The 17,311-nt window shown below is 58.1% G+C and overlaps 5 protein-coding genes across 5 annotated transcripts; all 5 read right to left on the bottom strand.

Annotated features, from left to right (window-relative positions):
- Positions 1-1,576: 1,576 nt before the first annotated feature.
- On the bottom strand, positions 1,577-4,096 carry SPBR_04696 (6-phosphofructokinase; the record flags this gene model as incomplete). The annotated part of the gene is made up of 2 exons (XM_040762973.1): positions 1,577-3,217; positions 3,290-4,096. The coding sequence occupies 2 exons, from the start codon at positions 4,094-4,096 to the stop codon at positions 1,577-1,579; spliced, it is 2,448 nt and encodes an 815-aa protein (XP_040615356.1).
- A 1,868-nt stretch (positions 4,097-5,964) lies between these two features.
- Positions 5,965-8,794, bottom strand: SPBR_04659 (uncharacterized protein; the record flags this gene model as incomplete). Its single annotated transcript, XM_040762936.1, has 5 exons — positions 5,965-6,504; positions 6,537-7,154; positions 7,185-7,986; positions 8,071-8,562; positions 8,598-8,794. The coding sequence occupies 5 exons, from the start codon at positions 8,792-8,794 to the stop codon at positions 5,965-5,967; spliced, it is 2,649 nt and encodes an 882-aa protein (XP_040615355.1).
- Positions 8,795-9,118: 324 nt separating this feature from the next.
- On the bottom strand, positions 9,119-10,158 carry SPBR_05146 (uncharacterized protein; the record flags this gene model as incomplete). The annotated part of the gene is made up of 2 exons (XM_040763423.1): positions 9,119-9,982; positions 10,063-10,158. 2 exons carry the CDS (start codon positions 10,156-10,158, stop codon positions 9,119-9,121), a joined length of 960 nt encoding a protein of 319 aa, XP_040615354.1.
- Positions 10,159-12,517: 2,359 nt separating this feature from the next.
- On the bottom strand, positions 12,518-13,122 carry SPBR_05334 (uncharacterized protein; the record flags this gene model as incomplete). The annotated part of the gene is made up of 2 exons (XM_040763611.1): positions 12,518-13,024; positions 13,084-13,122. The coding sequence occupies 2 exons, from the start codon at positions 13,120-13,122 to the stop codon at positions 12,518-12,520; spliced, it is 546 nt and encodes a 181-aa protein (XP_040615353.1).
- Positions 13,123-14,328: 1,206 nt separating this feature from the next.
- SPBR_04650 (cell cycle protein kinase DBF2) lies at positions 14,329-17,238 on the bottom strand (the record flags this gene model as incomplete). Its single annotated transcript, XM_040762927.1, has 3 exons — positions 14,329-14,616; positions 14,778-14,847; positions 14,960-17,238. The coding sequence occupies 3 exons, from the start codon at positions 17,236-17,238 to the stop codon at positions 14,329-14,331; spliced, it is 2,637 nt and encodes an 878-aa protein (XP_040615352.1).
- Between the last annotated feature and the right edge of the window lie 73 nt (positions 17,239-17,311).

The following is a 17,311-nucleotide window of genomic DNA, read 5'->3' as shown; positions in this document are numbered from 1 at the left end:
CTTCCGGACGTCTGACACGACCCTGTGAAGCCTTGGCTATGGGCGAGACCACCAATTACAATGCTGACCGATGTGCTTTTCAACAGAGAGTGTAGACATGATGGGGATGCGATTGCCAAGAATGGACCGGATATGGAATTACGGAACTACAGCGGAAATACATTCGGGGGCGTGTGAACAGGAGACAGCCAGGAAAACCACCGTCGCGAAAACTGTATGTCCAAATAGAACGGAAGATGGCAAAAGAAGAAATACAAAGAAAGGGGAAGAGAGGCCAGTTTCGCGAAAAAGACTGTCCGCTCCGTTTATTCGAGTAAGCAGTGGTGTTGGGCTGTTCAGCGACCTCCCAGTCCTCATGATGCTAAAACGGCGACTGTGCAACTTTATTGAGTATGCTTGACACGTAGCGGTCGTATACCACGAATAGTATCGTGAGGAATACCGCGAAAGACAGTCTCCACCGCCATATTGTCTCTTTGGGGCCATCTGTCGTACACGCTGCGTCTGCGTCTGCCACTTGCTATTGCTTGTTTGCACCGCAGCTTTGCTACCGATACCGTACCCCAACGCGGACATTGGACGACCGAGTCCACCGAATCCCCCAGACGCGTAAACTCGGGGAAACCCTGTCCTTGCACGGAACCTTCCACGTAAAACCGAGAACAAGAATACCTGCGGGGTGTTTCGGCGCCGAATTTGCCCTTTCTCTTCAGGTGATCAACATTGGCAACAGAGACGCCTGAGAGCTGTTGTCTTTGACCAAAGGCAGTGTGCACTTCAAAACACACCAACCTCACGAGGGACGACAAGAATATGCATGGGCACATTGCTTTCGGTTCGGAATTACTGCTGTCCGAGCCCGACATCGATGTCAAGACAGCATGGACGCGCGGAAGCCATGTAGCGTTGCAACATACTTGCTAGAGCATTATTTATCCATGGCATGGCTTCCAGATGTCCTATTTTAGCTTTTATTATAGGTTCCTATTCTGTTTATTATGAACAGCACGGGGTGGCTTGATTATAGGCAAGGCATATGTAACTGGACTGGACGACGAGAGAGACATTGTCCTCTAACACACGTTCCTAGTGTGAGAAAACAACAAGACCAACAAGAAGAAGGAGCCCTCATCCCTCATACGCGTGCTCAGAATGAAAAGGACCTCTTGCGGCAGTAGATGACAGAAATGGACAGCAAGTACGCATGGCAAGAAACATTCGAAGAGCCGGTGGCAGATGCAATCGAGAGAAAAAAAAATCAACGGAAGAGACTATCAAAGACAAACAAAGGGGAAAATCAAAGGGAAAAAAAGCTCGCAAACATGCAACTATGCAAACACGCAATACATTTCCGTGCACTGATACAATGCCCCTGCACAGCACAAAATACGTAATAGCCACAGATATCCTGCCACATCGCCGAACAACAACCAAATCAAAGTCAAAGTCAAAACTCCCATTCTCCGTGAGACCCGCCCTGGGTGAATATTCCCCCGTACCGTATGCATTTCGTGGAACGGTGTGGGACGAACTTCCGTGTAGCACTGCTTTTGGTGCTTCCGAGTGTCGTTCGTGGTCACTGCGTGACGATGCCGCGCTTGGCGTCCTTGGCCGCCAGGCCGCTCAGGCTCGTCTCGGGCGACTGGTGCGATGGGCGGCCCGCGAGCACGTCGACCACCTCCTTCATGTCGTACCAGTACGACGCGCGCTGGCGCCGGTTCGGCCAGTCCGTCTCCGTCTCCTCGAGCGTCTCCATGGGCGAGAACACGACGCTGGCACCCTTGATGCCGATAACAGCAGCCGACAGCGGGTCCTTCTTGACGCGGTTGTGCGCGTTGCAGCCAAACGTCTCCAGGTGCTCGATGCACTTGATGGCCAGACGGGCGGCCCGGCACCGGTCCATGGGCGACGGCACGCCACCCTGCTGGACGTGGCCGGGGATGCTGTCCCGGGACTCAAAACGGTTGTGGGCCTCCTCGCGGATAATGTCGGCGATCAGCTTGGCGCTGTACACGCGGCTCGTCTTTTCGTTGATCAGAATCAGCCGTCCGGCGCGCGACTGGCCCTTGTCGTTGACAAACACCTCCTTAAGGTGCCGCACGTCCGCCGCCAGCATCTCCAGGCTGAGACCCTCCTCGGGCGTGTACACAGCGCTGGCGCCCACGCCCAGGCCGGCCACCGTGGCAATGTAGCCGCACCGCCCACCCTGCGTCTCAATCACAAACACGCGGCGGCGCGTGGCCGAGGCCGACTGCTTGATCTTGTCGCAGTAGCTGACGAGCTCGTTCAGACACGTGTCGGAGCCAAGCGAGTACTCGGTGCCCGGCACGTTGTTGGAGATGGTGGCCGGCAGCAGGGCCATGGGGATGCAGAGCGACGGGAACTCGTTGCGGGCCTTGCGGAGCTGCGACACGGCGTGGAAGGCCTCGAAGCCACCAATGAGGAACAGGCCATCGAACCGGTATTGCTCGACGAGGTTCGCAATCAGCTCCATGCCCGACTCGCTGGGCAGCTCACGGTTGGTGCCAATCTCCGAGCCGCCCTTGCTCGCCCAGCCGTCGACCTCGAGCCATTCAAAGGGCCGCACAGAGCCCATGGGGCTGTCCTCGTGGTGGCGCGAGAACCCGGCAAACCCATTATGAATTGCAATCGGCTCGTGGCCACGCGAGATGCAATAGGCAACACCGGCGCGGATGGCCGCATTCATACCACCAGCAGGGGCGCCGACGTTGATGAAGCCAATTTTCATGCGCTTCTCGCTGGACAGCTGCTTCGCGTCGAGGTTGACCGTCGCCGTCATCATGTACGACCTGTACTGGTCCGAAAACTCCGTGTCCCGCAGGCTCATGGCCTTGTCAAAGTCGCGGGCCTCGATGGCGCTCGCGACCGACTTGGTGGCTTGCACGGCCTGCATCAGAGGCTTCCGCACAATCTTGTTCTCCGTGATGGCGATGAAACAGGTCTCTGATTCGGGCGTCGCCTCGATGACGGCCCGCACTGCCTCGACGCCCTGCAGAGTCGACAACATCCGGTCGTAGGCGACGGCCGTACCGCCGCGCTGCACATGCCCAAGAGTCGTGATCCGTGTGTCGAGAGCGAGGCCCTCCTTGTCCGCGAGGAGCTTGTGAATCATCTCGGGCGAGATGTGGTTACCATGACGGTCGTGCGCGCCTTCGGCGACAATCACAATCGTCTTTCTCTTTCCGAGGTCACGATGCTGTCGCTGGTGTCAATAGCCAAGCTTCTTCCGAGATTCCGGGTGGTACAGGGGCACAGGTACCGGTCTTACCTTCTGGATGATGTCGCACATCTCCTCACGCCAGTTGTCCTTGCGGGGTTTCTCGGGAATGAAGATGAAGTCGGCGCCGGTGGCCACGCCGGCCATGAGGGCCAGCCAGCCGCAATGGCGCCCCATGACCTCGATAACGAAAGCACGCGAATGCGACGAGGCCGTGGCCTCAATGTAGTCGACCATCTCGCAGATGCGGGCGAGCGCCGAGTAGCAGCCAATCGTGGCGTCGGTACCCGACAAGTCGTTGTCGATGGAGCCGACCAGGCCCACAATGTTGAGATGCTTGTAGGGCGCGATCGCGTCCGCGGTCAGCTCCTTGGTGTGGACAAGCTCCTCGAGCAGCGAGGGCCACTCGGCGCGGAACTTGTCGGCGCCCGTCAGCGAGCCGTCGCCGCCACAGATAATGAGGGCGTCGATGCCGTGGAGGATCATGTTCTTGGCGGCCTTCATGCGGCCCGCGCGCTCGTAAAACTCCATACAGCGGGCCGTGCCAATCAGCGTGCCGCCCTCGGACAGCCAGCCGCGCACGTCGTGCCACTCCATCTGGCGGATATAGTCGCCGCCACGCACCAGGCCCTCGTAGCCCTCGTAGACGCAGAAGGCATCGCAGCCCAGGTGGATGGCCATGCGGACGCAGGCTCGGACGACGCCGTTCATGCCGGGTGAATCGCCGCCAGACGTCATAATGGCAATCTTCTTCCTCCGGACAACTCCGTCGGGGCCGACCGACGCGGCGGGCACGGTCGTGGACACAAAGCCATTGTTGCTGCTGCCATTCGTCGGCGGGGACGGACTCGCCATCATACACGGGGCCGAGGCGTCGACAAGAAAAAAGGAAGAGGGGACAGGTCAAAAATACGAGGGAGGAGAGTCGACTATGAGATCCGCGGGCGATGAAAGATTCGATGGAGGTGCTTCGATTGGGAGGAACCAGCGCAGATGGAAGGATTGGATGCCAACAGCACGAGTACGTAAAAACGACAGGCAACCACAAGACAAATCAAAACGTCAAACGTGGTCGGGAAAAAGGAACGAACAAAGGAGAAGAGAAAAGAACGGAAAAGCTGTGCTGTTGCGAATGTGGTGATATAATCGAAGGAGGCGCAAAAAATAGTATTATTGGGGAAGGTACGATGCAGACAAAGTACGGCGCAGCGAAGAAGGGGCGTCGGACGGTGTAAAAGGAAGTGACGTCGAGGCGGGCAAACCATTGACAGTGAGTACGAATTATTCAAAGGTTGCATTACAGGGAGTGAGAAAAAGAGAGCGGCTTGGAGTGCTTCTTTTCTTCACTGGATCGGCACCAGATGTGGGAGCTCTTATCTTATCAGCTGCAGCCAAAAGTGCAACGGAATGGCGGCGCGCAAAGTGTACGACTCGTAGGGGGGCACAGAAGGTGGGGGGTGGGCTACAGTGGGGTAATGCCGAAAATCACGCAGGGGAGCAACGAGGAAACCGCGACCAGCGCGCTGTCCACGAGGGGAAAGTGTCGCTGAAATCGGACGCGGCTGCCCTCGAATCCGCGGGATCTGGAGCTTCACACTTCTTGACAGGAGGGACGTTAGATCAAACGCAAGCACAACTGGAATGGACACGAACAACGACGTCGGGCCTCCGTAAGCGGCGACACAAGTGTCTTGCTCCCTTTTTGGCGGGCGTCTGGGCATGGGCAGTGTCTGAGTCAGGACAGCATGCCTGTCAAAAACATGGCATCAAGGAAGCAGCCGAGGGTTACTGAGTCAATAGCCTTGAAATTCTTTGTCCTCTGTGAAAGAAATCTGTGAAGAGAATTATAAAGTATAGAAGCGTGTTTTTCATTTAAGTCGACACTTCTTGGTGGGGTATAAAAGGGCCGTTTGTGAGAGTACAGGTACGATTCGAAGGATGAGGAAAACTAAGGGGCGATAGAATGGGAGAGTTAAGGAGAAAGTAGTTGACGTGAAAATTGAAAGCAAATACACCGCAGCGAATAGTAATTCAGGACACTTGGCGAATAGAAACACAATTCGTTCGTATTACGTTGATAAGAGATTTGCCAAACCGAAACTACTTGAGGAGCGAATTCGCACCCCGTTCAGCTGCGTGGTTTTCAAAGTTCTCTCTTGGCACTTTCTTCCCTCAGTGTCCGATGATCCGTCTCCGTCTATTCATTGTTTGTAAATCATTTGTGGATGTATTGTCGTCGTCTTCTCGCGGTTGTATTCCCAGACAGACATATCACGCCTCTCCGTCGCACGATGGACAATGTGCTGGCACTCTGTGTGTAACAGCAGCCTACTTTGCACAGGCCGTACTCGGCCAGATACTACATCCAGGGAGCATTGGCGGGACCATCCGTGCAGATGATGATTCTTATTCGTCTTGTTTCGTTGCGGTCGAGAGATGGCAAAGGACCTTTGTCGTGCAGCTCCCGTCTACTTTTGATGTTTTTGCAGTGATGAGTCTCTCATTGGCTGGGGAGCTGTAAGTGAAGTAGGTATACAGTGGAATAGGTTCAGAAGGCACTGTACACACTGTGCGCCACACCCAGCCTCACCCAATGCAACTGCCGTTGCGAGCACAGATCAATGTCAACACCAAGACCCTAAATCGCACACGGAGCTCCCTCTAGTCGCGTCTTCTGCATGCATGCACGTCTTCATGGCACATGTCACCGTCCCGCCACGATCTAGTTACCGACTGTGAGCGTGCACACAACGTCGCCCGCCCGCCATGGCCGACAACAGGCCTCGTCCGGTAGCTCGACCCGATGCGGCCTCGACAGCATCGGCATCAACATCGGCATCAACATCGGCTTCTGGAGGACCCCTGGCACCACCGCCGCCTCCACCGCCGCCTCCACCGCCTCCGATCTCCGGGCCCCTGTTTGGCACTCGCGACCCCGTCTTCCGGCCATGGCCGCTGCCGTCGAAGCAGCCGACCAATATTGGCGAGTTTGTGCAGCGGCTGAAGTTCCAGGGGATCGACTTTCGCGATTTGTCGGAGGAGAAGCTGAAGAAGCAGATTGAGAAAGAAAAGGCCGAGGAGGAGAAGGAAGAAAAGAACGGGGGAGGCACCACGAAGACGGCAGTGACGACCAAAAGGAAGAGCAGCGACAAGAACGGCGCCAAACGCGACACGTCGCACGACCGGCCACGAAGCATCCAGGAGATGCTCGCGAAGCGCGACGAGATCCTCATGTCGTTGGAGTGAGTTTGACCTCCGTCCGATGGCTGGTGGCAGCTCACAAATAGTTTCCTTTTACTAATGATCCTCCAGAGCCGCCCTGCAGAGCGGATTGATTGCCGTCGACTTTGTCTCCCTCCTCCTGTCCAAAGACCGCCCGACGCAGGCGCTGCAGACCCTGTCGCCCATCGTCCGCGACAAAGCTGGCATTGGCACCCTGAGCGCCGGCCGCATCGCCAATGCCGCCCAGGCTGCGCGTGCCTTGCAGAGCCAGAACGGCGGGGGAGGGGGTGGGCGCGGCGGCGCCTCGGGTCTGTCCGCGGCCGAGGTGCAGGCGCTCGACGAGACGACGCGTTTCAACGCGCAGCGGCTGATTGAGCACAAGACGGAGTGCGTGGGGTGGCAGCTGCTGGCCATGGACCGGGCGTCCGACGTGTTGAGAGCCGGCCGCAAGCGGCTGCGAACCGAGATGCGGCGCGAAGAACGGTACTGGTCTGAGGTGCTGGCGGTGCGCGACAAAGGGTGGACCCTGTCGCGCATGCCGGGCCAGCGGCGCGTGCTGCGCGTCAAGTTTGGTTTCAGCGAATCCGCGCCGGACCTGCGCGCGCTCAGTTTTGCGCCGCTGCGGCGGGTCAAGAACGGGCAGGTGGCGCTCGACCTGAGCGCGTTGGGTGCGCCGTCGGCGATTGTCGTGACGCTGCGGAAAAAGGGAGCATCTACGATCCACCAGGGTCCCGCTCAGATCGGCCGCTCGCCGCTGGCAACACGACTGGCGGAGTCGGCGTCGCTCGAGGACCGCATTCTCGAGGCACGCAACACGGTCAACGCCAAGGAGCTGTGGCGGGAGCTCAATCGCGAGGCTCGCCTGATGCTCTCGCACGGGGTCGTGTTCCGGGACGCGGAGATTGTGTTCCCGGCCGGCGCCGACACCGAGGGCATCATTACCATCGAGCCGCTGTACCATCGGCCGTCGGCCCACACGTCGGCCCACACGTCGGCCGCCGAGAAGAAGAAGCGGGAGGCCGAAGCAACGCACGACCCCAAGCTCAACGACATCGCGGCGGGCATTTGCACGTCGCTGCAGCTGTTCCTCGCGCACGGCCACCGCGACCACTACCGGCAGCGGTCCTCGCCACAGCCCATCACCGACACGGAACCCCAGCCGCCCATCTACTATATGCTGCGACCGATCGTGGCCAACCTCAAGTATGAAAAGGCCATTCAGCACATCTCGGGCTACCTCTCTGATGTGTGCGGCATCCTGCACGGTCTGGGACTGGAAGGGTCGCGCTTCACCCTCTATGAGCGGCCGTTGTCGATGAGCATTGCGCCACCAGGGACTGCTGCACCGCGGCCTGGACAGGTTGGGCAGGCTGGGCAGGCTGGGCAGGCTGGACAAGGTGGTCAGCCGGCCCAGGCGGCGCCGTCCGCGTCGGAAGGCTTGTGCAATACATTCCTGGCGCCGCGCGAGTTTTCGTTCGAGTTCACCATCAACCCAGAGGTGCGCATCCTCGTGCGCTGCCGCACGACTGTCGTGCCGCTCAAGGCACAGTACCTCATCCAGCTGCTGCCGCCAGCGTCACCAGCGGCGACCGCGAGTCCCCTCGCACCACCCGCTCCGCCGGCGGCCCGCAACCCGCTTTTCGATACGTTCCCGCCCGCCGACAACTACGGCACACTGCGCGACGTGCTCGACTACCTGAGCCGGGCCACGGCGCATGTGCTGGCGGCGCACGCGCGCAAGCTGGCGCGGCAGTGGGAGGACCGGTCCGGGACGGGGACGGCGTGGGCGACGTCGGTGGACGGCATGGAGATCCGGCAGCTCAACAATGCGTTCTGGAAGGTGCGGTTCAGCCTGGTGCCGCAGTCGGCCATCACGGCGCTCGACAAGCTTGTGGCGCTGTCTGAGAAAAGCGGTAGTGCTCCCGCCAAGGAGGAGCCTGTGCCTTTCTCGATTGAAAACGACGAAGACGACTATGTCGACGAGACTGCACAGGTGGCGGCGGCCGTGGCCGCGGCGGACTTGGGCGGTGACGACGATGGCGCCGACGATGGCACCGACAATGGCACCGACAATGGCACCGACAACGTCGTCCTCGACGATGCTACCCAGGACAGGGAGAACGCGCGCAATGCGGACAGTCCGCTGGCGCGGCCCAGCCCGCCCGAGCTGCGCGTGTACGCGTCGTGGCCCATAGAAGAGTCCGAGTCGGCCGTGTACCGCAAATGGGTCTGGAGCAGTGCGAGCCTCGAGGCACAGGCAGCCGGCACGTCCGACGACTTGGAGTCTGTTGTCGTGGGTTGCGTCAGTGGCAATCTGAAGCCTACAGTTGGCATCAGGTTAAGATAGGTCGAGGCGTGGGATAGGACAATTACGCAGGGCAGCGACTGCGATGTTGACGTTGATTTTTTACAACTATTTTAAACCTATAAACTTGCGTGGCGTCGAACAGGAGGGATAAAAGGCATATTCAGTCATAAAACTAATGAAATCCGATTCAACGGCATAGCGGTCGTTTGCGTCATATTGAGAAACAAGGTACATGAAGGCATGGGGTGAAAGGACATGAGACAACGCCGGAGACGTGAAGCAAACAGAAAAAGGAAAAAATCAGAGAACTGTGACAAGTGAATACACGTGGGACATCACCGTTTTCCCCCTTACAGCATACCAACCGCCGCCAGCATCGTCCCCAGCGCCAGGCCCATGATCTTGACGGTCGCCCAGCCCTCGCCCGAACCGCTGCCCGGACCGCCGACGGCCAGAGCCCGTGCCGGGCCGGCGCCGCTCGACGTGCTGCCGCTGTTGCCGTTGTTGCCGCTGCTTGTCACCTCGGAGTTGAAAAACGTCGTCGTGCTCGTCAGCCCGCCCGACGCGGCCTCTTCGACCGTGGCCACGCCCGTCGCCGTCACCACCACGCCGCCGGCGCTCGTAAACGTCGTGGTCACGGTGGTGGCCGCCGTGCGGTACGCCCAGCCGTTCTGCGAGCTGCCCCAGAACCCGCCGCCGCCGCCCCAGACGCCGCCACCGCCCCACCCGTTGCCGCCCCAGCCGTCGTCGCCTCCATTTCCGTTTCCGTTTCCATTTCCATTGCCGCCATTGCCGCCGGGTCCTCCGTTGCCCCACCATCCATCCGTCGCCCACGGACAGCCCGTAGCCGTAAAGGTCGTGGTGGCACCGCTTGCTGGCCAGTGCGAGCCCGACGCAAAGGGCCCGCCCGGTCCGCCGTTTGGTCCGCCCGGTCCGCCGCCAAAGGGACCGGGCGCGCCAAACCCATAGCCGTCGTGGCCCGCCGTGGCCGTGATCGTCACAACACCCGTGCTGCCAGCGGCCTCGCACGTGGAGTAGAGGCTGCAGAGAGCCGACGACACGGACGAGAAGGTGGAGACGGCGGCGGCCGTGGCGGTGGCGCCGCAGCTGGCGCTGAGGCAGCTGGCGACGGGGGGGAAACCGGCGGTGGCACAAAAGGCCGAGGGCGAAGGGAACGACGACGACGACGAGTAGGCCGACGAGAGGCAGGATTTCTGAGAGGGGCTGTTAGACGGGGGCGCACACACATCAAGATCCGAGGGCGTCGAGGAGACGCAGGCATGGAAAAACATACCACACAAGCGGGCGCCCCGTTCCAGAACGGCTGGGCAGCGGCGAGCGCCGGCAGAGCGACGGCGGCCACGGCAGCCGAGGTCGAAAGACTCTTCATGGTTGTGGTGGATGTTGGGGGAGCGTATGAGTACGAAGCGATAGGAGGATGGCAGCGGTGTGTTCGTCGTAGAAGAGGGACCAGGTTTGTCCTTACTGTAAAGGTGCAATGTGCAATCCAAGCGCAGATGCGGACGAGGATGTCTTTAAATATAGTGCAAGGCAAGAAGAAAACGAGACACGGAGAATTCATCAATGGAAAAGAAATGCAGAGGCTGCAGACCGACTGGAAGGCCGGGTTCCGGGGACGGCAATATATCTGGTCAGGCCTTTTGTCGTGACGTACATGGTCGTCCTCGGGGCTGCAAGTGCCACTTATACAGGGAGGGCGTACTTTTGGGGCGTTTATGCGACGTGTTCGTCCAACAATACGCGCGCCACCTTCTTTTCTGGCGCATCGCCATGTATTGTCTCTTGTCTTCGGCACATGGCGGACGCATGTACCGCAGGGCAGGAAACGTCACTGGAGGTCAAAGGATGGTGAGGGATGGTGAAACAATGCGGGCCAGCCAGAATGACAACAAAGACAAAGGAGACGGAATAAGCAGCGGAGCAGCAGAGTGACGACGAAAACTGATATCCCGAACCCAGCCTCTTTTTGGTGCACACATCCCTCAGCCGAACGAACCGACTGGCTGGGATTGAGTGGTTGCGTGTGGCACGCATAAAGCGGGAGGCAGAAAACGGGAGGACAGGGCGGGCGTTCCTGCGATCCTCGAGTATGAAGGCAGAAAAACGAGTGGCTCGACCGCAGCGGACGTCCTTTTTACCCGGGACCGACAGGGTCAGCCAGGTGACCGTTCCGCCCACCGCAACCAGCGAAAAGCAAAACGGCCAGCGATCCTGCAGCCCCAAAAGAGAAATACAAGGTCTCAGCCTCCGCTAGAAAGCCAAGAGCGCAGAAAATGCAGGTAATAAAATATGATTCTGTGCTATAGCAGGCAAGCGTGGCGTTGCTCCTGTGTCGTCTCGTTGTGCCCTCGTTTTGCAGGCTGGATTTTCAAGGTGTGCCGCTGGGCCAATGAAGGTGAATTCTCGGCCGCATTTGACTGCATGGAAGCTCCTCTGCCGAACTCAACCTCTGCATGCGTTGGCCCAGTGAATGGAAGAGAAAACCAAGATACAACAGTCAAACCATCCAACAAGAGTGACAAAGGGAAAGAATCACTGCCGCGCGTCCCTGCATCATGCAACGTAAGATCGAAAGAGGAGGGCAAAAGACAATGGCTAGGAATGGTGAGCGACAATGTTGATAGTCAAAGGAGAGACCAGCTTTTGACGAGTGACCAAGTCGGTCGGGACCGAGACTACGTGACGAATCGACTCGATTTACGATAAAAAGAGCAGTGAAGGAGACTGTGTGGGAGGATAGCCTAACCCTTTGTGTGACGATGTAGGAAGGGGAGACGTAAGGCTTACGCCACATGAAGAGAGAAGCAAAAGAAGAAAAGAAAAGAAAAAGAAGAAAAAAGAAAAGAAAAAACAAAATCACGGAGAAACAGGATCCTGTAAAATAAAGCGAAATGACCAGCAGGGACGACCATGGGGCTGGTAATGGCCGTCAACTGTGAATGTGGATGAGGGCTGGCCAGCGTCCAAACTTCTGCTCCCCCATGTCTCACACCTCACTCCGGTCGTGGGCGGGGGGGATGTCCGTGTCAGACGGCGAATCCTGACTCGTCATCGTCAGCTCGCACAGCGGCGCAACAAGACGACGGCGGCAGCGAACCGACGGTACAGACAAAGAAAAACTGCATACGACGACAGACACGCGTCGTGCGGGTTCGCCACATGATTTCTTTGCTGTTTTGGTCTAAGAAAGTGATTCATCTTGCAAGGTAACTTGTCATGTCGTTGATGCTAACTCGATACATTGCTGGCAGCGAGCAAAAGCATCTAGTAAGCCTGATTATAAATAAAAGATTATTATTTACGTATTTCGTTTTCAATTTTCCTTGATTTATTTCAATTTTTGTTTTTAAAAAATAATAGACAAACAATTTTTTCCAATTTTTTTTCTGTTATTTTATAAAGTCGTATAAGGTGACGTTATACCTGAAACAAACTTTAAAAACTAAAATAAACGATCCGATCCTTGCTCCCCCCGCGTTGGCAAGTCTTGTTCGCACAGTCCATGCACAGCATCTGTAAAATACTGTCGACAAGGGCATGCGAACCACTTGCTTTGCCTTCAACGCCCAACCCCCTATCTCTAGCTCAGACCGAAACTGCCGAGTCTTATACTGCCGGGCTCCCTGCCACGTCTCTCCTCTGTCCTTCCCGCAAACGCCCTCCCCTTCAGTGGCGGCACCCTGCAGAGCTCTCAAAAAACGCTGACAGAGGAAACCTTATTGTCTAGCCTACGCCTTGGGCCGGGACGAGCAGTCAGGCCGGCCGGGCAGCACGGGCATCGTGACGGGCATCTTGACGGGCGTCGCGGACGTCGTCTTGGGCGTTCCCTGGGGCGATGTGCTGGGCTTTGCGGGAGCCGCTGGGACCCCAGACGGCTGTGCGGCCGCCTTTGTGGGTGTTCCGGGGGCCTCCTTGGCCTTCGTCTTCAGAGGGCCCATGGCCTGCGCGTCAGGCACCGTCGTCGCAGATGTCTTGGGCGCGGTGTCTTCCACCGGAGACTTGGGGGAGCTGCGGGCGGGTGATGCTTCCAGCGAGAGGGTGCCGGACGACAGCGACGAGCGCCCCGGCGGCGTGGCGCTCCCACTGGACATGCGCGAGCTGGTGGAGGGCGACGGGCTGGTGTTGTCGTCGGAGACAGCACGAGCGTTGGAGGCAGTGGCAGCGGCGGCGGCGGCGGCGGCAAGCACAATGGGGTTAAGTGGCTGGCCGGGCGTGGCTTTCACGTTGATGCTTACCTACGGTGAGGGTTAGCTGTATGTATTATGAGCGAGAGACAGGACACTTTGTGACGTACCCGTCTCGGTCTGCCCTGTGTGGGCGGTCCGGCCGGCATTGTGGTTGTTTGGTATGAGGTTGGAAGCAACTTTGTCGGCACTGTAGGATGTATTTGCTTGGTGTCCGCGGAGGAGGGCAAATGAAGATTGAGTTTGTACTTCGAGACAGGCGATATTTATACCTTTTGGGGACGCGGATTCGAGTTGGATCAAGCGAGGCTATTCACATATTGACGAGACCATACTCCTGTGACAAGAAGAAGTGACGGACGAAACGATGCTGTGATCGCACTTCATCTTGTCACTGATTTGAATGGCCGTTACTAGACTCTGGCTGTGAAGACGTAGCGACTTTACATGTCACGAGTCAGTGATCACGGTTTGGCCGGCATGTTATGGATGGTGGATACAATTGATGCTGCCTGCAAAGTGCAGACACAATGTACTGGGATTGGACGCTTGCATCACGGATACGTGCCATTCACCTAGTCATTCAGCAAGAAGAGTACGAACGGCAACTCACAAGAGGTTGACCTGTGCTGTAGACAAACGTACACGCAGCATATCTGTCTCTACGTTCGTCCCCATCGCATCGCTGGCCTTGCTGCGAACAACAAATTGGTCTCGGTCTGGGAGCAACGACGAGATGGCCAGACGATGAGAGAAACAGACAACAATTCCCGAGACAAACGAGCAGTGGACATTAACGAACAAATCGAAATTTCTCTACACTGTTGGATTCGCAAACGCTGTTCGTGGCAGCCGAAAATCATACGTACAAAGAAATCATCCAGCGATCCACGCTGTTCTGACCTTTGATGGGGAGAGCAGGCATTGCAAGAAACCAAAACACCAAGAACGACGACGGACACGACAAGTAAAACAACAGACGTCTATGCCATTGCTCTCCTACCTTCTCCCTCGCATAGCTTTACCAGTCCCACGCTTTCCCCTATTATTACCACTCGCTTCTATAAAAGCAGTGAACAAAAAGGTAAAACAATAAAACATTCAATGCCAAAAAAATAAAACCACCAAACCAGGATAAAGTACAACAAAAAGCCCTTCTTATGAAATCCCCCAAAAGACACAGAAAACTAGTTGTGTAGAAGGGAGGGACAAAAAGCAAGAAAAGAATGAAACATTTGCGTATCGATGCAAGGGGCGGCAAAGGGTAACGAAATGGGAAGGACTCATGCGACAAGAAGACACTAACAAAAAAGGTTGAAACAAGACCAAGAACCAGACACACAAACGCAACGCACTTACGGACCCTTTCTTGGGTTGCTCGATTTCCCCATGACGCTCGACACATCCTTGGCGAGGGAGGGCCTGGCATTGTCGGCAACACCCCATGGGTCTTGCATGGCACCAGAGGACCATGTTTGGTGTTCCTGCTGTTGCTTTTGCTGTTGTTTCTCATGGTGTCGCTGCGGTCCCTGCTGTCCCTGCTGGACATAGTCATTGGGAAAGGCCAAATGGCCCGGAAAGGCTCCAGGTGCCGAAGCGTAAGAGGTACCACCGGGGTGCAAGTAATTTTGCAGATAGAATTGCTGCTGCAATTGTGGAAGGGGGGGCTGAACATGAGGGATAGTGTGGTGCTGGCTGTGCTGGCCGGGGTGAGGATTGTGACGCTGCAGGTAACGCTGCTGATGAATGATGCGATTCTGGGTAAACAAGTTTTGGTGGTGGCCGTAGGACTGCGGGGGTGTACCGAAACCGGCCGGGTTGTTGCGGCCACGGTGCCGGCGGAGGCGCTGCTGGTCTTGGTCTTGGTGCTGGTTCTGGTGCTGGTTCTGGTGCTGGTTCTGGTGCTGGTTCTGGTGCTGGTTCTGGTGCTGGTTGTGCTGGTTGTGCTGGTTGTGCTGGTGATTCTGATGCGGATGCTGGTCCTACAACATCGTACCATAGGTCTCGGCGGCGCCCGTATCCAGCGGCACGCCAAAGGTGTCATTTGTCAGCGGCTTGCGAGGACTGCTGCTGCCACCACCGCCGCCTCCAGGCTTCTCGCCCTCGTCCGCAGTGGCCGGGCCCGTTTTCCGGTGCCGGAACGTGAAGCCAACAAACAGGCCCTTGCCCATGGACTCCTCCCGGTCCGCCATGGACTCCAGCGCCGTCTGCTTGTCGTGCACCTCCTTGTACTTGGCCATGTCGGCCTCGTTCGTAAAGTCGTCAAAGTAGCCGGCGTCGGTCTCCGAGTCGAGCTCCGGCACAAATGGCGCCTTGCTGGACCGCAGCGTCTCCCACTCGACTTCGGAAAAGTAGTGGTGCTGGTAGATGTCGTCGATGCGCGAGAAGCGCTTCGACCGCGCGTTGATGCACGTGGTGATAAAGTTCCACGTCCGGTTGCTCAAAAAGTAGTTGGGGTCCTCCCACACCGGCCGCTTGAGCACGTCGCGCCAGTGCTTCAGGTTGCGCCACGTCTCGTCGGGCGTCGCACCCGCAAACGGCGGGAATCCCGTCAGCGCCTCAAACAGCATGCAGCCCAGGCTCCAGTAGTCGACCGTGAAGTCGTACTCTTCGCCCCGCAGCACCTCGGGCGCCATGTAGTCCGGCGAGCCCACAATGCTCTTGGCGTAGTTGGTGTCCTTATCACGCATCGTCCGGTAGCCCTCGCGACGCTCGGCCATGGTGCGCTGCTCCATCGGCTTGCCAAACGGAACCGACGTCTCCGACGCCTGCTCGAGGCGCACGCGCATCGACTCAATCTTGGCTGGTGCGAGGAAACCGGCCGCCAGACCGAAATCGGTCAGCTTGACGTGGCCGGTCGAGTCGACCAAAAAGTTCTCGGGCTTGAGATCGCGGTGAATGTAGCCCAGCTGGTGCAGGGCATCCACGGCGCAGAACATCTCGGCAATGTAGAAGCGGGCGTGGCGGTTGGAGAGGACACCCGTGTTGTTAAGCAGCGTCCGGAAGTCGCCGCCAGGCACGTATTCCATCGCCAGGTAGATGCTGGCTTCGTCCTGGAAGGAGTAGAGCAGCCGCACCAGCCACTCGCTCTTGGCCGTGGTCAGAATGTCGCGCTCTGTCAGCACGTGGCGCACCTCGTCGAGCTTGAACAGCAGCTTCTTGCTCATCACTTTGAGAGCGCAGACCTCGCGGGTGTCCTTCTTCTGCGCCAAAAACACCTGGCCGTAGCCGCCCTGGCCGACCTGCGTCAGGATCTGGAAGTCCCCGTGACGCAGGCGGATGCGGCGCTTGCGGAGGTTGGCCCGCTCGCGGCCTGTGTACTTGTGCCACATCTGGTGGTACGTCGCCTCGTCGGTTTCGGGGGGTGCAGGGATCTCGGACTTGAATGCGTTGAGGCGGCCCTGGCGGGACCCGACGTAGGTCAGCAAGTCGAAGTAGTAGTCGAGGAAGTAGAGCTGCGTCACGTTGACGAGACGCCGCACGTTGGGCCGCTTGAGGATCTCGAGCTCCTCGGGCGTCAGGCCGCGCGAGGTGTTGAACTTCTTGACGTTGGGTGTGTTGGGCCGCTCGCGGGTGGGCTGCTGGTAGAGCTCGTGCCGCGTGGCGGCGGCATGGCCCTGGTGGAGTTGCTGTTGCTGCTGCTGCTGCTGGCTGGCCGCGTCGGTGGGCACCGGCAGACGCGTTGAAGGTTGCAGGTTTTCCTTGCCCTTGTGCTCCGAGGACGCGTCCGCACCCGCACCCGCACCGGCATCGACTGTTGCCAATGCGGGCGAGGCGGAAGACGTGACGCCCACGTGTGTCTCGCCCTTGCTGCCGACGGCCTTGTTCTCCTTGTTGGCAGGTGAAACAGCCGACTTCTTGTGGACGACGCTATCATCGATGGCAAATGGATCTTCGAGGAGCTGCTGGTGCGGCTGCAGGCTGTTGCCCTTGGAGGGCGACAAAGGTTGGCTGGATCCAGTCGTAGGGGTGTTTGTGTTGTTGGAGGCACTGCCCGCGCCCGACGTCTGCGGCCGGCCGAGACGCACAGCGTTGTCAAAGAGGCTCGGGATGGGCACGATGATGTTGCTCTGTTTCGGCCCGCTGGCCATGCCGCTGTTGTCCTGTGCGGTCCCAACTTCGTACGCGCCCGGTGGCAGCGTCTTTTTGCTCGGGCTGCCCTGGGGCGTGCTCGTGGGTGTGAGGAAGTTGTTCTTGGTCGGTGTCTCGGGACGCGAGACGGCCGTGTTGGCCCGGTCGAGGAGGTTCGCCATGAAGCTGGCCATGTTGCCGATGGATGTGGACAAGGGCTGAGGAGGACAGAAGGGATGTTTGGAGGCAAGAGACTCGATACTAGTA

Source organism: Sporothrix brasiliensis, assembly GCF_000820605.1.
Source record: "Sporothrix brasiliensis 5110 chromosome Unknown Cont21, whole genome shotgun sequence".
NCBI classification, from domain to species: Eukaryota; Fungi; Ascomycota; class Sordariomycetes; order Ophiostomatales; family Ophiostomataceae; genus Sporothrix; species Sporothrix brasiliensis.
The sequence above is the reverse complement of the archived record's forward strand: the minus strand, read 5'-3'. Positions and strand labels throughout refer to the sequence as shown.